This window comes from Oculina patagonica, chromosome 14, assembly GCF_052425735.1.
Source record: "Oculina patagonica isolate OP01 chromosome 14, crgOcupat, whole genome shotgun sequence".
NCBI classification, from domain to species: Eukaryota; Metazoa; Cnidaria; class Anthozoa; order Scleractinia; family Oculinidae; genus Oculina; species Oculina patagonica.
Genome location: NC_135771.1, coordinates 19,826,245 through 19,844,641, shown reverse-complemented (window position 1 = coordinate 19,844,641; position 18,397 = coordinate 19,826,245). Strand labels below are relative to the sequence as shown.

The 18,397-nt window shown below is 38.4% G+C and overlaps 2 protein-coding genes and 1 long non-coding RNA gene across 4 annotated transcripts; 1 reads left to right on the top strand and 2 right to left on the bottom strand.

Annotated features, from left to right (window-relative positions):
• Nucleotides 1–585: 585 nt before the first annotated feature.
• On the bottom strand, nt 586–1,353 carry LOC144637903 (uncharacterized). Its single transcript, XR_013567818.1, has 3 exons — nt 1,267–1,353; nt 1,065–1,103; nt 586–633 (listed from the first exon to the last, which is right to left on the bottom strand). It is a non-coding gene; the product is annotated as an uncharacterized LOC144637903 (long non-coding RNA).
• A 4,920-nt stretch (nt 1,354–6,273) lies between these two features.
• On the top strand, nt 6,274–7,873 carry LOC144637702 (dynein light chain Tctex-type 5-B-like). The gene has a single exon (XM_078496771.1). It carries the CDS (start codon nt 7,062–7,064, stop codon nt 7,617–7,619), a length of 558 nt encoding a protein of 185 aa, XP_078352897.1. The 5' UTR covers nt 6,274–7,061; the 3' UTR covers nt 7,620–7,873.
• On the bottom strand, nt 7,547–18,361 carry LOC144637701 (prostatic acid phosphatase-like). Of its 2 annotated transcripts, XM_078496770.1 has the most exons (8): nt 18,155–18,361; nt 16,925–17,165; nt 15,521–15,617; nt 13,976–14,175; nt 12,298–12,505; nt 10,974–11,162; nt 9,691–10,058; nt 7,547–9,575 (listed from the first exon to the last, which is right to left on the bottom strand). In XM_078496770.1, the coding sequence occupies exons 1-7, from the start codon at nt 18,213–18,215 to the stop codon at nt 9,696–9,698; spliced, it is 1,359 nt and encodes a 452-aa protein (XP_078352896.1). In that variant the 5' UTR covers nt 18,216–18,361; the 3' UTR covers nt 7,547–9,575; nt 9,691–9,695. The 2 variants fall into 2 exon arrangements, with proteins under 2 accessions (XP_078352896.1, XP_078352895.1); XM_078496769.1 differs by having other exon boundaries at nt 7,547–10,058.
• Between the last annotated feature and the right edge of the window lie 36 nt (nt 18,362–18,397).

The window sequence follows — 18,397 nt, the reverse complement described above, 5'->3', positions numbered from 1 at the left end:
TTTTGGCGTACTATTTGGCGTACTATTTTGGCGTACTATTTGGCGTACTATTTTGGCGTACTATTTTGGCGTACTATTTTGCATACTATTTAGCGTACTATTTTGGCGTACTATTTTGCATACTATTTGGCGTACTATTTTGCATACTATTTGGCGTACTATTTTGGCGTACTTTTTTGGCGAACTATTTGGCGTACTATTTTGGCGTACTATTTGGCGTACTATTTTGGCGTACTATTTTGGCGTACTATTTTGCATACTATTTAGCGTACTATTTGGCGTACTATTTTGCATACTATTTGGCGTACTATTTTGGCGTACTTTTTTGGCGTACTATTTTGCATACTATTTAGCGTACTATTTTGGCGTACTATTTGGCGTACTATTTTGCATACTATTTGGCGTACTATTTTGGCGTTCTATTTTGGCGTACTATTTGGCGTACTATTTTGGCGTTCTATTTGGCGTACTATTTTGGCGTACTATTTTTCATACTATTTTGGCGTACTATTTGGCGTACTATTTTGGCGTACTATTTGGCGTACTATTTTGGCGTACTATTTGGCGTACTATTTTGGCGTACTATTTGGCGTACCATTTTGGCATACTATTTTGGCGTACCATTTTGGCATACTATTTTGGCGTACTATTTGGCGTTCCATTTTGGCGTACTATTTTGGCGTACTATTTGGCGTACTATTTTGGCGTACTATTTGGCGTACGTTTTTGGCGTATTATTTGGCGTACTATTTGGCGTACTATTTTGGCGTACTATTTTGCATACTATTTAGCGTACTATTTTGGCGTACTATTTGGCGTACTATTTTGCCTACTATTTGGCGTACTATTTTGGCGTACTATTTGGCGTACTATTTTGCATACTATTTGGCGTACTATTTTGGCGTTCTATTTTGGCGTACTATTTGGCGTACTATTTTGGCGTACTATTTGGCGTACAATTTGCGTACTATTTTGGCGTACTATTTGGCGTACTATTAGGCGTACTATTAGGCGTACTATTTTGCCGTACTATTTTGCCGTACTATTTTGGCGTACTATTAGGCGTACTATTTGGCGTACTATTTGGCGTACTATTTGGCGTACTATTTTGGCGTACTATTTGGCGTACAATTTGGCGTACTATTTTGGCATACTATTTGGCGTACTATTTTGGCGTACTATTTTGCATACTATTTGGCGTACTATTTTGCATACTATTTTGGCGTACTATTTGGCGTACTATTTTGGCGTACTATTTTGGCGTACTATTTTGGCGTACTATTTTGGCGTACTATTTGGCGTACTATTTGGCGTACTATTTTGGCGTACTATTTTGCATACTATTTGGCGTACTATTTTGGCGTACTATTTTGGCGTACTATTTGGCGTACTATTATGGCGTACTATTTGGCGTACTATTTTGGCGTACTATTTTGCATACTATTTGGCGTACTATTTTGGCGCACTATTTGGCGTACTATTTTGGCGTACTATTTTGCATACTATTTGGCGTACTATTTTGGCGTACTATTTGGCGTACTATTTTGCCTACTATTTGGCGTACTATTTTGGCGTACTATTTGGCGTACTATTTTGCATACTATTTGGCGTACTATTTTGGCGTTCTATTTTGGCGTACTATTTGGCGTACTATTTTGGCGTACTATTTGGCGTACAATTTGCGTACTATTTTGGCGTACTATTTGGCGTACTATTAGGCGTACTATTAGGCGTACTATTTTGCATACTATTTTGCCGTACTATTTTGGCGTACTACAAAATAGTACGCCAAAATAGTACGCCAAAATAGTATGCAAAATAGTACGCCAAAATAGTACGCCAAATAGTACTATTTTGGCGTACTATTTGGCGTACTATTTGGCATACTATTATGGCGTACTATTTTGGCGCACTTTTTGGCGTACTATTTTGCATACTATTTGGCGTACTATTTGGCGTACTTTTTTGGCGTACTTTTTTGGCGTACTATTTGGCGTACTATTTTGGCGTACTATTTGGCGTACTATTTTGGCGTACTATTTTGCATACTATTTGGCGTACTATTTTGGCGTACTTTTTTGGCGAACTATTTGGCGTACTATTTTGGCGTTCTATTTGGCGTACTATTTTGGCGTACTATTTTTCATACTATTTTGGCGTACTATTTGGCGTACTATTTTGGCGTACTATTTGGCGTACTATTTTGGCGTACTATTTGGCGTACTATTTTGGCGTACTATTTGGCGTACCATTTTGGCATACTATTTTGGCGTACCATTTTGGCATACTATTTTGGCGTACTATTTGGCGTTCCATTTTGGCGTACTATTTTGGCGTACTATTTGGCGTACTATTTTGGCGTACTATTTGGCGTACTTTTTTGGCGTACTATTTGGCGTACTATTTGGCGTACTATTTTGGCGTACTATTTTGCATACTATTTAGCGTACTATTTTGGCGTACTATTTGGCGTACTATTTTGCCTACTATTTGGCGTACTATTTTGGCGTACTATTTGGCGTACTATTTTGCATACTATTTGGCGTACTATTTTGGCGTTCTATTTTGGCGTACTATTTGGCGTACTATTTTGGCGTACTATTTGGCGTACAATTTGCGTACTATTTTGGCGTACTATTTGGCGTACTATTAGGCGTACTATTAGGCGTACTATTTTGCCGTACTATTTTGCCGTACTATTTTGGCGTACTATTTTGCATACTATTTGGCGTACTATTTTGGCGCACTATTTGGCGTACTATTTTGGCGTACTATTTTGGCGTACTATTTGGCATACTATTTTGGCGTACTATTTGGCGTACTATTTTGGCGTACTATTTGGCGTACTATTTGGCATACTATTATGGCGTACTATTTGGCGTACTATTTTGGCGTACTATTTGGCGTACTATTTGGCATACTATTATGGCGTACTATTTGGCGTACTATTTTGGCGTACTATTTGGCGTACTATTTTTGCGTACTATTTGGCGTACTATTTGGCGTACTATTTTGCATACTATTTGGCGTACTATTTTGGCGTACTATTTTGCATACTATTTGGCGTACTATTTTTGCGTACTATTTGGCGTACTATTTTGGCGTACTATTTTGGCGTACTATTTTGGCGTACTATTTTGCATACTATTTGGCGTACTATTTTTGCGTACTATTTGGCGTACTATTTTTGCGAACTATTTGGCGTACTATTTTGCATACTATTTGGCGTACTATTTTGGCGTACTATTTTGCATACTATTTGGCGTACTATTTTTGCGTACTATTTGGCGTACTATTTTGGCGTACTATTTTGGCGTACTATTTTGCATACTATTTGGCGTACTATTTTGGGAAGTGTTGACTTTCCGAAATGCGAACCATTCAACCGAAAACCCCGGAAATTCCAGAAGCAAAATCAAATGGAACTGAAAGTTCTCGGAAATTGTTTTCGAAAATTTGGGTTTGCCTTGCGAGGTTGACCTCGGGCGCTTTCCATTCGACCAAAAATTTCGGAACAAGGACGAATGGTACAGAAATTTGCTCGGAAAGTTTCCACAAAATCCGGAAAGTGTTGACTTTCCGAAATGCGAACCATTCAACCGAAAACCCCGGAAATTCCAGAAGCAAAATCAAATGGAACTGAAAGTTCCCGGAAATTGTTTTCGAAAATTTGGGTCTACCTTGCGAGGTTGTCCTTAACCTGCGATCAGGCGTTCTTTTTTCTTTTTACGAAAGCGAGCAGCAGTAGTAGGGAGGGAGGGTATGATTTCAGGTTAGGTTGTCCTCTTTTCCGGAAATTTTGGAAATAGCTACCATTTTACACTCAGCCTGAGTTCCTTCGGCAGAAAATTTAGCGATTTGTGCAGCTGAAAGCAGCTACATGTGTTAAGGAAGCATTCTTGAAACTCCAAATAAAAAAATTTGGTGAACTCGGTTGTTTTTCGTTGTTGTTTTGCAGGCGGCAGCAAAGAAATGTACAAATATTTATAACGCGCGTGCAGGCTACGCCATTGTTTTGCTCATTAAACTTTTTGATTGGCGACGTTTCCTTGCTTGTAGTGTGCCTTTTGAAAGGTCCCTGTATTTGTAGCCACGATGTTATTCATGGAGTTTATTCTCAGTGCTCGGAATGCTTTTTATTTGCGAAACAGGCCACAGTGTATTTTTTTAATGCACCGTATAAAAATTTCCATATTAGACGCACTACCTGACCATATGCAAATTTTGTTTTGCCTTCCGTGCAGTCAACCGGAAAAGTTGGAAAATGCTGTTCCATTTGCACTGGAATTTTCTGGAAACTCAAACCAGAAGTTTTGGTCGAATGGAAAGTGCCCTCCGTCTCTGAGTCGCAAGCAGAAGAACAAACCAATCAGAATGCTAGTTCTCAGACCAGGCCCTAACGTGGACCTCGCGCTCGCCCGAGAGAGGAGGAGAACGCCTAGTGTCTAGGCTGCTTCCTTTCATAAGCAATCTCGAGCCCAGAGTGTCTCCCGGCTCCGCGGTCCGTCAGCGGTTAGTCAGCGGTAGGGTCGCCGGTAGACACTCTGGGAAACTGAAATGTATTTCTCTTTCTCTATTGGCCCTCACAGAACAATAGAAATCAACACGGAAGTCTGAAAATCTTCCCGGAAGTAAACCAAACCGGAAACCCTGGAAAAACATTTTTTTGTTTTCCATGGTCAAATGTTCCGAAGTATCGGCTTAACTTTGTAAAAACACCTAAGAAATCGTGATATGGCTCTAAATAAATGAAGTATTATCTAATTCTTCCCTTCTCTTTGAACGTAGAAGATACCATGAATGAAAAAGGACTTCCTTTAAACGTCGATTCTGAACGGAGTTTTTAAACATCAAACGACGGCGTCACCAAGGACAAGGTCGATTGAAAACTCAGTTTATAGTTGACTTACAAATCTCGCTAGAACTACTGTTTTCATTCAAATCTCCGTTCCGGTTGAAAAACTGAATATGGCAGACAGTGCACGATTCAAAATAATTACTCATGACGCAGAATTTGAACAAAACGCGTTGTTGTTTTGCTGAAGAAAATGAATTGTACAAAAATTATAACACACGTGTGCACGTGCTTAGTCGCCAAAATGCTAATTACGCCTTTTGAATAGCGTTGACCTGTGTGCGTGTGGCCTTCGACGTCTTTATTAATATCACCGCCATTCAACGAGGAAAAAAGTGTTTGCTTGAAAACATGCAACCTATCCTGAAAAGATGCGCTGTCAGCGAGAAGCCTTTCTAATATACAAAAGTCGCCAAACAAAAGTATGCAAAAGTCGCCAAACAAAATTTTTTTATGAACAGAACAATAGCTTGTTTGTGCGCTGTGTATTATGTACATTTCTTAGCTGTCCTCGGCAAAACAACAACGGACACACGCACGCAGTCTTCACGGACGGAATCCTGGAAGGCTAACAACACCATTGATTTTAAAACAAACATAGCAGAATGCTCAAGAAAGAGACGAAAGGAAATCCAAACACCAGACGCATTTTTGTTAACTCTCTCTTTTGTTAACTGCAGGACGTTATTGTTACTTTTGTTGAATCAATAAACACCAGTAATACTGTAGTTCAACTTTTTCGATTTACTTCCGTTATAGGAAATTTACTTCCGCTTGGAACTACGAGCATGCGCAATAAAAAACGGAAGACCAAGGTTCTTCCTGAAATCGACCTGAAATTGATCTGATCGATTCCAGTTTCCCAGAGTTCATCCCATACCGCTGACCGACTAGATGAACTCTGGGCTCGAGATTGTTTCATAAGCGACGGAGTCAAAAGTGGAATCGGAAACGCTGCTTACGGCTCAGTCGATTTAATTTTCATTAGATCGTAACACTGTGCTTCTAATTTCGACTCCGTCACTAGCAAAAAGCAGCCTTCAAAAGACGTAAACCTAAGCATCTTCGACGAGATTGCGTTAAACTACCTTTAAATTATGGTACAAAAGTATTGAAACTCTTTCTATTCTGGTTTTGTTGAAGAGCTGCGTCGCGGAATTGCTGTATTCATAAATGAAATTAAAATAAAATTCTATTTACTCATCCATTCGCTTCATTTCTTTTGCCGCTTTCACAAAACGTAAATTATTTTGCAAACATGAAATATTTACTCAGTGGGCTGGAGAATTTTCACCGTGAAATTTTTGCGACAATTTTTCGATTCTGGTATGCTGATGTTTCGCCAATTTATGCAATTTTTAATGGTAAAAAACGTAGATTCAAATCGATAAAAGCGAGTTGAAAAAAAAAAAAGAAAACAGATTTTGTTTTGTTTTAAAAGATGAACTGACATAGCTGTCACCAGAAAATTGACAGTTTAAAAAGTAAGAAAGAAAATCTACTCAGCTGAAAAGGATTCAAAGGTTTTGGTTGATTTTACTTGATACTTGTTTGCATAAACTTGATTTTCGCGCGTACTTAATTTTGCGGCATCTTTTTATTCTCGTAGTTACGAACATTTACAGTAACAACGGTTTGTTTCTGAACTTTTTGAAAGTTTAATTATGTTTTTGAGCGAGCACAAAGCCAATTTTCGCAGGCTGTTTCGAGGTCGGACATGAAGTCTAAAAGTGGATTTATTTCAAACATTCAAAGGTTTTAAATGTTGTATTTCACATGGGGTAGATATCTTTCGTATTGGCGCTAATTTTGTTTTGCATATTCACAAGACTTTTTTGTTTCGTAGGGGACAATGAACTATTGTTATTATTTAAACGAATAAAATCCCTCAAGACAAACGAAATAATAGAAAGATTTAGGATTACTGATATGGGTTTTGTAAAACAATGAAAATCGTACGGTAAAACCTTATTAGTCTTATTAGCGCTTTCCTTAAAGTAATTATTTGCCCCAGTCGCTATAACAACTACAGAAAACAAACTTATGGACCTCTGAAAGATCAGAATTTAAATTCAAACTGCGGGAGTATTTGTCTATAGGAGGTTTGCTTATCAAAACAAATAATCTAGGGAAAGTTCGCGACAATCTTTACGCGTTGTTAAATTTATCAGATAGTGGCGAAAGTTTACGGCGATATCAAGCGAAAATGAGTTCAGAGATATCAAAATCAGAGGTGGAAACGCCGAAGGACTCAAAAACAGAGAAAGCAGCCAAGAATTTAAAACCAACGAAAGGAAAAGAGCTAACTCCTGGCGGAGCAAACAAAACACGGCCGCCAAGTACTGTCTCCGTTACACAATCGATGGCGACTTCGTTTTCAAGGCAAGATGGCCGGCGTGGACCCGAAATAGCGATGGAAAACACATTCAAAATGACACCCGACAAGAAATTTCCAGAACGCGATGTCCGCTCAATACTGAAGGAAATTTTAACGGAGAGATTAGCGGAAACGAAATACGACGCAGATCAATGCAGGCAGCTTTCGAAATCAATTTCAGACACGGTTAAAAATCGCGTCAAGGATTTGAACATTCAGCGTTATAAAATCATCTGCCTCGTACATATTGGTCAATTGGGAAATCAAGCCATGAGGATTGGGAGTAGATGCCTTTGGGACACGAATTATGACACTTTTGCTTCGTTTGAGTTCAAAAATGGATCTTTATTTGCTACTGCTACCGTTTACGGAGTTTATTTTGAATAACAAGCTGTGTTCAGATTTACACTCAATTACTTATTCACACTGACACAGTAAACAATGGATTTTTAGTTATAAAAACACAAGTCATGTCTAAACAAAGTTGTAGTGTGTTTAACATATCCGTCTGTTTGCCTTAAAAGAATATTTATAAATGTAAGATTTGAACGTTAATATCATTGCGCCTAAAAAGTACTTGCTAAAATTTTAATATGTTACTTGTATTGTTTGTTTGATTAGAAGTAAAACTCTTCAAATGATCTCATTTGTAATTGATTAGTTTATCTTTTAACCCGTTAAGTACCTAATATTTCGAAATATTTGACACCTTTTTACCACTTCGAAAAGCTTTTTTTTATATCGGCTTAGAAGAATAAAACCGGCAAGAACGCGCAAAAGATCTTCCTTATATAAGCTGAATTCCAAAACTTGGAGAGAATTTTGTATGTTTGCTGGTTTTTCGTTGTTTTGAAAAGGTTGCAAATGTAAATGGAGTGAAATTCAGTGTGGTACGATAATCGGTGACAAATAATTTCAGTAAAATTTGATTAATGAATCTTCGAAGATATCTGGCAAAACAATTTGGTGTAGCATTAATCTGATTGCAGAAATTTTCTTGCAAATTTGACTCTAACCGACAAACGTAAAAGAAAACGGTCAAATCAATTATGTTGCCAAGTGTTTTAGCCGGATTTAAAAAGTAAACTGTGAATGTTTCAAACATCAAACTTTACGTCAAATATTTGAAATCGGATTTTCAAAAATAATCTAGGAATACAGTGGTCTTCTGGCGTTCTTGTTATAGCAAAAGGAACAAATTTTCTTCTTTAAGCTGGAAGACAAAGAGTTGAAAAAAACTTCGAGTGTGGTGAATTTAAACACGAACTTAAGATAAAGTTTAACTGATTTTGTTCGTCACTTAATTTATGACAATTCTTAAAGTTCGCAGTGCAAATTTATGTTAATTATATATTATTTCCTTCTTTTGCATATTAAAAAAGTTGTTTCAATACACTATTATATATTTTTTGAGAGCAATTGCCTTTAGTTACTATGTGCTCACTTAATATTTCCTTTATGAAAATAGCTTTCAAGTGGCAAACGATTTTGAACTCGAAAGCCTAAAAGCCTTCGCGAGGCCGGCACGGAAATTATATCTACATCCGTATATTTCTGATACCTTAGAACTAGTTAAAATATATTCTACAACAAAACTGCAATTAAACGTTTGGGCAAATATTTTGCCCAATTTCAAACTGGCCAAACTTGAAAATTCGTCCATCATGAAATTTCTTTCTATCCTCGCCAAACTTAGGGCCTGTTTACATGGTTTTGGAATGACTTTCATTCCGGAACGAGTTCATTCCATTCCCATATATTTCTCTGTATCTGTTCAGATGATACCGAGAGGAAATTTCGTTTCCGCACAAGTCATTCTGTCTGGAATGAGTTCGTTTATTCCGGAATGAAACTTCGTTCTGGAATGACATCTCATCCCGGTATCATGTAAACACAAACGAATTTCGTTCCGAGATAAAACTGCATCTCATGAAACCGCATACAGCGGCCACAGATTCAACTCAGAGCGAAAAAGCGCAATGGTATTTCCTGTTTGCCCATTAAGAGTGCCACGGTCAAATTGCTCGTTCAAATTGCAGATATGGCCATAAATGGGGAAAATAACATGATTGCGCGAAACACGCGCCATCTCTGTTTTTGATCTCGCGCAAAAACCACGCACGTGAAAACGCCTGAATTCGAGCCGGTCGACTTTGTCATGTGAATGCAGAACGAACTTCATTCCGGAACGAGTTTCGTTCCGGAATAAAAGTCATTCTGGAATCATGTAAACAGGCCCTTAGTCACCTTCACTTACTGATGGGTTCTTGACATTTCTTGAATACTGCTCTACAAACTGAATCCATTATTATCGATTTTTTTTGTTCTAGATATGTCTTTGAGCTTCCTGAAATCGTTCTAAAAGCAGTCACGATTTTCCAAGGAGTACCTATAACCTCTAAGCTTATGGTTTTCATTTTTTTTTTAATCAAAACGTGATTTATCAAGTAAAGTTCACTTCCCTCAAATGACCCCTGTCGCTGGGACATTCTCCAAATCAGCGAGTCCTCTTTGAGGCCGTCTGCCGTCTCCCCCGGGAAAACAACGCTTTCTCAAACAAAAATGCCACAAGGCAGTAATGAAAATCACCAAGAGCAGCGTGACAAACACGCCCAGAAAAAAGCCGCCAGTCCCCGATACTGTAGGTTCTTTTACAGTAGGGCACTCGGACTGAGGCGTCACTTGGCAGCGTGACAATTGGGAATTGCTGCATGCGTGACACCATGATGCAACGTCACGCACCTTGAGTGATTTTACAAGTTCAACAAACTGATCTAGGGGACATGGGTCCTTGCATCCGGGAATGCTATATTTTTTCAACGGTTCCTGTGAATGTAAAGGATTCATAAATCAATTTTTCCAGCTATTAGAATGTGTTGTTCCAGAAAATATCCATACCCTCCCCCCATGGAAGGTTTTTTGGTTTGAACTCCCCCCTAACCCCACAACTTCGGAATTTTCCTTTTAGCTTCATACAAATACTTTCTTTTAAAATTGTCTGCTTTTGAGATCTCCCCCCTTCTCTCAGAATTTTCAATGACCTTTCGTGGGGTGGGTAACTGAAATGTAGATTAAATCTAACAGGTGGAAAGACAACTGTCAGAATTTCCTGTTTCTTGAACTCTTCTCTTCTACTTCCAATACCTCTTCCCCTCCTGACCCCTGATTAAAATAACTAAGTACCGGTAGTAACTAACATTATCAATGAAAGCCCACATCCTACCTTTTCCCCTCCCATCTCCCATAGCTTTCCATCCCCCTCCCCCATTTCTCCCAGCCCCCACCCCTATCCCATACCCAATTCCACTGATGAAGCAAATGGTAGATTTGATCACAAGCTGTGGCAAGGGAAACAATCTTGTGCTCAAATCCCTGGGGTTCAGTGCGGGAAGAGGGGGGAAATCAAAGACTAAAGAAAAAATGGTGAAAGTAATCAATATTAAATTATTATTTTTTTAAATGTGTGGCTTCAGTTCATATCAATATCCACCCAATGGAAGGTCATTAGAAATACCAAGGGGGTGGGGGATCTCTAAAGCAAAATGTTTTAACAGAAAGTAGGAAGCTAAAATCGAATTTCAAAAAGGGAGGGGAGTTCAAACTGAAAAATCTTCCATGTTGGGGAGATGGATATTCCTGGAAAGACACAATAATAGCTGTTGAAATCATCAAACAGCTTTATGATAAAAAATAATAAAAAACTTGAGGAACAAAAATGAAAACGAATAGCTACACACTCACCTCCAAACCATTCTTAAAAGAAAACTGAACAACTAATTTGCTGCTGTCCTTAGAATCACGCAGTAATTCGACAAAAGCCAAGGAAGCGTAATATGGTATTGTTCTCAAAGGACTGTCAGATGCTTGATTTAAACCAAGTGCAGAAAACAGAGAAAACATTGTAGGATAATGAGCTGAATAATACAGCAACTGAAAAAGAAGAAGAATTTTTATCGATGACCTGATAAACTGTGCAGGCAAATCATTGTTTGGGGGGGGGGGGACAGCATTCCTTCCCTGAATGCGAAGACCCTGATACAAGAGAGGTCGGCAGAAATCAAGCCTATGTCAAATGACACAACTAATACTAGACCAGTAGTAGATTCATATTTGATCAACACTAGAACAATAATTAAAGAAAGCAGTTGAAATAGCCATCAAAAGTCAAAAAGAGATTATCTCAAATCAGTCTGTCTTGCTCCATGATATACCGGTAAGAGCATTTGTTTAATACCCCGCGGTATATCAAAATATTAATTAATAAAATTGATTAATGTTTCATATTAAATATAAATTGAATATTAGTAAATAATAAATAAATAATAGTTTATTTAGTAAATTATTTATTAACCCTAAGGCTGCAAATTGGCACATAATGTCATAACTTGGTCAACATTTGACCAATTTCCTTGAATTTTTGCCACTAAATTTGTCTTGTGAAGTTTTGCATTTTGAAAGCAAAAAATTGTACCTCGCCCCTATTTGTGACTTGATGGACCACCCCTATACGTTTCAATTTTTTTGGGTTTTAAACATATGTGAGATGCAACATAACTGAAATTAACCACTACACTGAGAGCAGCACAATAAGATATAGTTAAGGGGTATACCTATTATGTACGGAGATCAACATCTATTTAAATCCTTTTCTTTTAAACGTTTTAACTCATTTCTTTTAAAGCTGTAGTTTTCTTCTTATTTGTATACCGTATTTATTCGATTAAGCGCCCAACCTCGAATAAGCGCCCACCTCGAATAAGCACCCACCCTGAAGGTAGGAAAAGTTAATAAGCCCCCAGCCTCAAATAAGTGCCCACCTCGAATAAGCGCACACTCTCAAGGTCCAAAAATTTAATAAGCGCCCAGAGCACTTAATCGAATAAATACGGTAAGTGTTTTATGAAAATTACTGATCAACACCTTTCAAATGATGTATCATACATTGCTATCTGGTCTATATTTTCTTATTTACGACAAAAAGACCATTTGCTTCAGGGGGTAAAGGGTTAATAGTTATTTACTGATTAATTTGTAACAATAAATATTTAATACCGGTAATAATTACCTTTGTCTTGCTTTGCTTTGCAGCAACTTTACTGAAACTTGAAGCAATTTCATTGGCTAAAAGCCCTCCACCTATGTCACCAACCATTTCTTTGCTGTATTTCTTGTACTCAACCCAGTCTGCCAAATAAACTACTTTTGTCCACTGATCCTCAGTTATATTCAAGTAAGTCTGGTTATACAGTTGATGAAGATGTATAAAGTCATACCTGAGGTAACAAAAACATTATTAATTTTAGCTACTATGACATGGTGAACGTAACCCAGGGGGGGGGGTACTCCGGCTTGTAAATGACGGGGATGACCGAAGGATTTTTTTGGGTTTGAAATTTTCGATTCCGGGATTTTTTGGGTTGGAAAATTTGGCAAGTATTTTTTGGGTGACTTGATATAAATAGGGGATTTTCTTGGTTATTAAAAACGAACTAAAGTGCCTTGGCGCGGCCTTGGCGTATTTATGGTTTGATGAATTCAATACCGTTCAATTTTACATGGTTTTCTTTGTGTTATTTCTTTGTGCCCCTCCTGGAAATTTAGGGGTAATTTGACAAGGACTGTTTGTTTGTTTGTTTTTTTTTTTTTTTGGGGGGGGGGGGGTTATTTTTGGTCCAGGGATTTTTTTGGGTAATGTCGGAAGACTTAGGGATTTTTTTGGGTCCTGAGTTATTCCTCCATTCCATCATCCCCGTTATTTACAAGCCGGAGTACCCCCCCCCCCCCTGGGGAACGTAAGTCAGCATTCAGACCTAGAGACTCATCAGGCCAGTGATTATCTCAAGAACTTTTCAGAAACACGAAACGACTAGAAGGATTCCTACTCTGACCCCCCTCCCCTTTTCCCTGGATGGGATGGGATACTAATCCATCAGTCACCAGTAACCATTTATACATTTGGGTGGAGAGAGGCACTGTGAAAGTAAAGAGTCTTGCACAAGATCACAACACAGTGACCCAAGCCAAAACTTTTTTTATTTCAATAGGTAAAGTCTGTGTTAAGAGTCTATGTTAAGCCAACACAGATGAGCCAAGTGGCCCATACCTATAACTAGGAGTATTTCTACCCCCCCCCCCTGGAGGGGATGCCAGTCCATTCCAGGTTTACCCCAGTGTTAAATTGGCTGGCACACATTAGGGGAACTTGGTGACGAGGGTCCTTCAAAAAATGCGTGTCTCGCTGACAAACTTTTAGCCAAATTTCAGGGGGTTCTCGACTCGAATTTTTCTTTGATGCCTTTACGAAGTCTTGATTTCTTTTGGAGGGAGGAAAAGTCTCGGAGAACCCGGAGAAAAACCCTCGGAGCAAGGCGAGAACCAACAACAAACTCAACCAATATGACGCCGGTCCGGGAATCGACCCGGGCCACATGGTGAGGGAGCGCATTTACCATTCGCCACCCTCTCCCCTTAATATACCTGGGTTAAGAGGGGCACTTGAGGGTGAAATGTCTTGCAAAAGAACACAACAGTGTGACCCCTGCCAGGGCTCAAACCCAGTCCACTCGATCCAGAGTCCAGCACGTTAACCACTAGACCACCACACCTTCCACTTTTGCTTTCAGTTTTAACCTCAAGATCATATGAATTCTTATTACTAATTCCCCATATTTCTTTTGATGTTAGTTCTGAGAATCTGGTAAAACAAATCTATCTCAACACTGTATGATAATTTAATGTCTTACACATTGTAGAAGTCTTTAAGTTCAATCTTCTCAATGCCCACAATGCCTTCAAGCTGTTTCCTCAATTCAGCACTTTCACTCTCCTTCTTCTGAAATTCTGTACTCTTATAAAATGTAGCTAGTCTCTTTTGAAGCTCAGGGCATTCCAACCATCCTCGGAGAACTTGGTCATTTTCCACAGCAACTGTGTGAATTGGAACCTGTCACACAGAAATTAGTTCATTAGATTAAAATTTATTCAGGGGCACCCAACGTTAAAGTTTTGCTATAGGTGTTGGAACACCATTTTTGCATTATAAGTGTCCTTCTTGTGCTTTTTAAAGCCTTATTTTTGAATGTGTGTCTTTTAGGATATGCTAGCTGAACTTTCAAACTTCAGAAAATTTTAGGGAACAAAATATGACTAACTGAATTTACGAGTTGCTGTTCCCTTCTCGAAAATCGTAGCCGGCCTTTTTTCATGCCGAAAATGACATTTTTCTCTCTCCGAAATCAGCAGGCATTACTTTCCGTCCTAAGTCATGAAAGTTTGAGCTGTAGAAAATCTCCAGTTTTTCATTACACTTGAATAAAAAAATTGTAGGCGATTATAGGTCTTCCGCATGGATATTCACCAAAACGGTCTGTTGGTTGCCTATGTTTATTAAACAACTTGACCCCTTTGCATTATCTTTACAGATAAATTGCTTGCATTTGTGGCTAAGTGTGAAAAACACGCCAGCTAGCAACTTATTAACTTCTACTACTTGATCACTGCACCAGTTCTCCTATTCCCAAGATCTGTAACATATGAGACTTCAACTCATTTAAAGTAAGGGGAGGAAATAGCACAACTAAGCTAAGAGACAATTTTGAAAAGCAGTGGATTCATTATTTTGCATCAGGGTTTCGCACCCGGGCAAAGTAAATCTAAGTCAAATCAGATGTTCAGATGTTGAAAACAGCTGGGCAAAGTTGTGTTCACAGCCAGTTGATTCGTCTGGTGCCTGGCCCTAAATGAATCCCTGGCTGAAAGAATATATTTCTTGGCTCCCATCATGGGGGGCAAAATGCTTCAGCTACATGGCTCTCTTCACACATTGCATGCCTATAATGCAAGTATGATAGGCCTGCTATGTGTGCAAAGGGCTACAGCTACATGGCTCTCTGCACACATTGCATGCAATAATACTGGTATGATAGGCCTGCAATGTGTGCAAAGGGCTACAGCTACACAGCTCTCTGTACACATTGCATGCCTATGATATCAGTATGATAGGTCTGCAATGTGTGCAAAGAGCTACAAATACATAGCTCCTGCACAGATTGTGTGCCTAGAAAAGATTTTTTTTTGTTAGTGAAAAGCCATAAGGTCCACAGTTATCACATTTAAAGCTTGTTTTCAATTATTTCATTCTGCTTTGCTAATTATTAATAGGCAGACAAGAACCTTTATCACTAATACAATCTAAAGAGAACAAAAAAGGGAAAATGGGAGTAAAATAACATAAATACAAGAAATTATACAGCAGAGCTACATGTATAAAATAAGGTTTAAGCCCACACCTGTTGTATATTGTATGGTGCATAGAAAACTCCAGCATAAGAAACATTAAGTGTTTGGTTTCTTGGTGGATAAAGTCCAAGAAGAAAGCTTGATGCACTAAAATTGAGAAATAGTAAAAATGTCAGGAAAAAAAAACAGATTTTTTATGTTCATTTTGTGTGGTTTAACTGTTATCATAAACTTGGAAGGGAGGGGACCCCTGTGTAGAAAGCTGGTAGGTACAAAAATACCATCCTGGACAGCCCAGTGGTAAAATATATATATAGTTAGAAATGACGGGGAAGTGCACAAACAAAAATTTTGCAAGAGGAAATGAAAGGTGGTTGTCAAGGCACAAATTATGAAAATAATTAACTATGAACTCAGTGAAAAGTGGGTATATATTTAAAAGCAGATATCTTTACAAAATGGGAGCTTACTTTGTTACCTCACCCTGGTAGGAACATCCCCCCCTCCTCTTCCCCTCCTCCTAAAAATTTCAATTTTTTTTACAGGGAGGCTCCACCTTAAGGTTCAAACCCTTACCCTTTTATATGTACCATTTTTGACAGAAAAGGTAAGTGGTTATAACACTTTTTTATACCTTATTACATGAAATTTTAGCGACAGTTTAATTTAGCGATATTAGCAATTTTTCAAAAAATCGCTAAATTTATTAAAATGCACCAAAATTAAGTGTCGCTAAATTTAAATCATCGCTAAATTAAAGTAAGTATAATATGAAATTCTGCCATCTGGTCCGTTTCACACGATCACGCTATTTTACGGTCGATTATGACGTGTATCGGATGTCTATGTGTATACATTTCAGTAATCTGGTCATTTCAACTTCATAACTGAAATGGACTCTTCGAATTCGCTTGAAAAGAAAAAGTTTCAGCTTGTGAAATCGCTAAAATTAAGTGACTTGCGTTGCAAAATTTACGAAAAATCACTAAATTAAAGTGTCGCTAAATACAAATTTTTCAAAATCGCTAAATTAACGTGACGCCAAAATTTCATGTAATAAGGATACCTTCCATAGAAAAATGGTTCCCCTTACACATTCCTGCAGAAGAGATAAAAGATACTGCATCTCTTTTCTTAATTAATTTTCACATGAAAACCCCCTTCAAACTACTTATTAAATCAGCTCTTTGGTAGGTCTGTTTGAGATATTTTAAAAATTCCTTTTAAAAACCTAAATGAAGGTTTTTCCCTACCCTTTTGTATACTCTAGCATGTGAAATTCCTGCCCTTTAAGGTATCCCTTTGGGTGGGCTCCCATATAGCCTACAAAAGGAAGAACCCCCCCCCCTCAACAAACCCACAAACACATGCATTCAAGCATTTCTGCCACCCCCCCCCCCTTACTTATCTTAATGTATTGACCAGAAAATCCAAGAAAATAACCACTTTCTTACCTGTTAAGAGTTCTGGAATAATCACTGGACCGCACATAGATGTCTTGAGGATAATAAACATCACTCAAGAAACTATCTTTTTGATAACGCTTTTGAACAAAGCTCCCAGCTCTGAACATCTGATCCATTCCCCTGATGGTGATTTGGCTGTCGGCTCCTTCTTCAAATGTCTTGTGATCTTTTGTGAGAAGTGTACGGCTTCCATGACGTGATATGACCACTGCTTGCTGCAGTTGCAGTTCTTCAAAACAAAAACAGATTTGGTTAGCTAACCTTGGAGGGGCAATGTGGTGGGAACATGGCTGCTGGGCTGGATTGGAAGGTTCCAGACCAAACCACCCAGGGATTTAGAAGGGGCCCCCCCCCTTTTTTTCTTTCTTAACATTTGGTCACAAATTCTCCCAGAAATGCTGCAAGCAACATCTCGACAAACTTGAATTTTCCATTCATGGTGGTTTAAGGGGGGTGAGGGGGGGGGAGAAGGAGGGGAGGGCTAGCACTCTTGCCACAATTTCCTTAACCCCCTTCTTCTGAATTTTCTGGATCTGCCCCTGCCACCCCACAGAAGGTCACTACAAATTTTGAAGCAAGGACCCATGTTCTCAATGCCAATAAATTTGTAATTTAGGAAAGTAATGCTTAACTGAAATTTTCTTAGGGTGGGAGGGGAGGTACAAACCAAAACCTCTTCCTTGGGGAGGTATGGATATTTTGTGAACAACACATTCGGAATGAAACATTCTGGTTAAAAGGCTGGCAAGGGTCTAAGACTTAAAATGGGGTAGCCTGCAACTGAACAGGTTCCAAGTAAATTCATAGGCTAATCTTGGAGATAAAAGAAGTGATAAATTATGCCAATGATAAAAACTATTGGAAAGATTTCCGCAGAGCACCATACATTATATTAAATTAATATTATGCATACAAATATTCCATATAATCCTTCACACACGAACAGCAGTCATGAACAGAACAAGAAATACAAAATTGTTTACATAATTAATGTATGGTGCTCAGTGGAAATCTTGCCAAACTTTTTATTTAGAAGTAAAACAGAATTAGGATTTGACCAGTGTCCCCTAACATCCACACAACCCACTCCCCCCCCCCCACCCCCGCCCCCTCACAACGCACATGTTGTCACGTCTTTTGTATGACACAGAGGTAATGACAGACGCCAACACGTTACACAAACAGATTATGTTAAAAGCAAAACATATATCCCCTTACCTGCATGAATATTCGAGATATAAAGTACTAGGAGGCCAAAAATGAGCAGTTCTTTCTGCATGTTTATCGAGAATAAACAAATTGTGTGCAGGAATTTCCCGGTAAATTAAACTCAAGAAATCAAATAACTATAGAAACTGGACGATATAAAGGTACTAAACAAATGATTAGAAAGATCTGCGTAAAAGGAAGTCAAAAATGAACACAGAATACCCGAGACAAAATATAATGCCAATGGATTGA

Coding starts and splice junctions, on each gene's coding strand:
- LOC144637702 (XM_078496771.1), top strand. CDS start 7,062: ATGAGTTCAGAGATATCAAAATCAGAGGTGGAAACGCCGAAGGACTCA.
- LOC144637701 (XM_078496769.1), bottom strand. CDS start 18,215: ATGCAGAAAGAACTGCTCATTTTTGGCCTCCTAGTACTTTATATCTCG. Junction 15,618..16,924: donor TATTCCAGAACTCTTAACAG/GTAAGAAAGTGG, acceptor TCTCAATTTTAG/TGCATCAAGCTTTCTTCTTG. Junction 12,506..13,975: donor CTTAAAGACTTCTACAATGT/GTAAGACATTAA, acceptor TTGTTACCTCAG/GTATGACTTTATACATCTTC.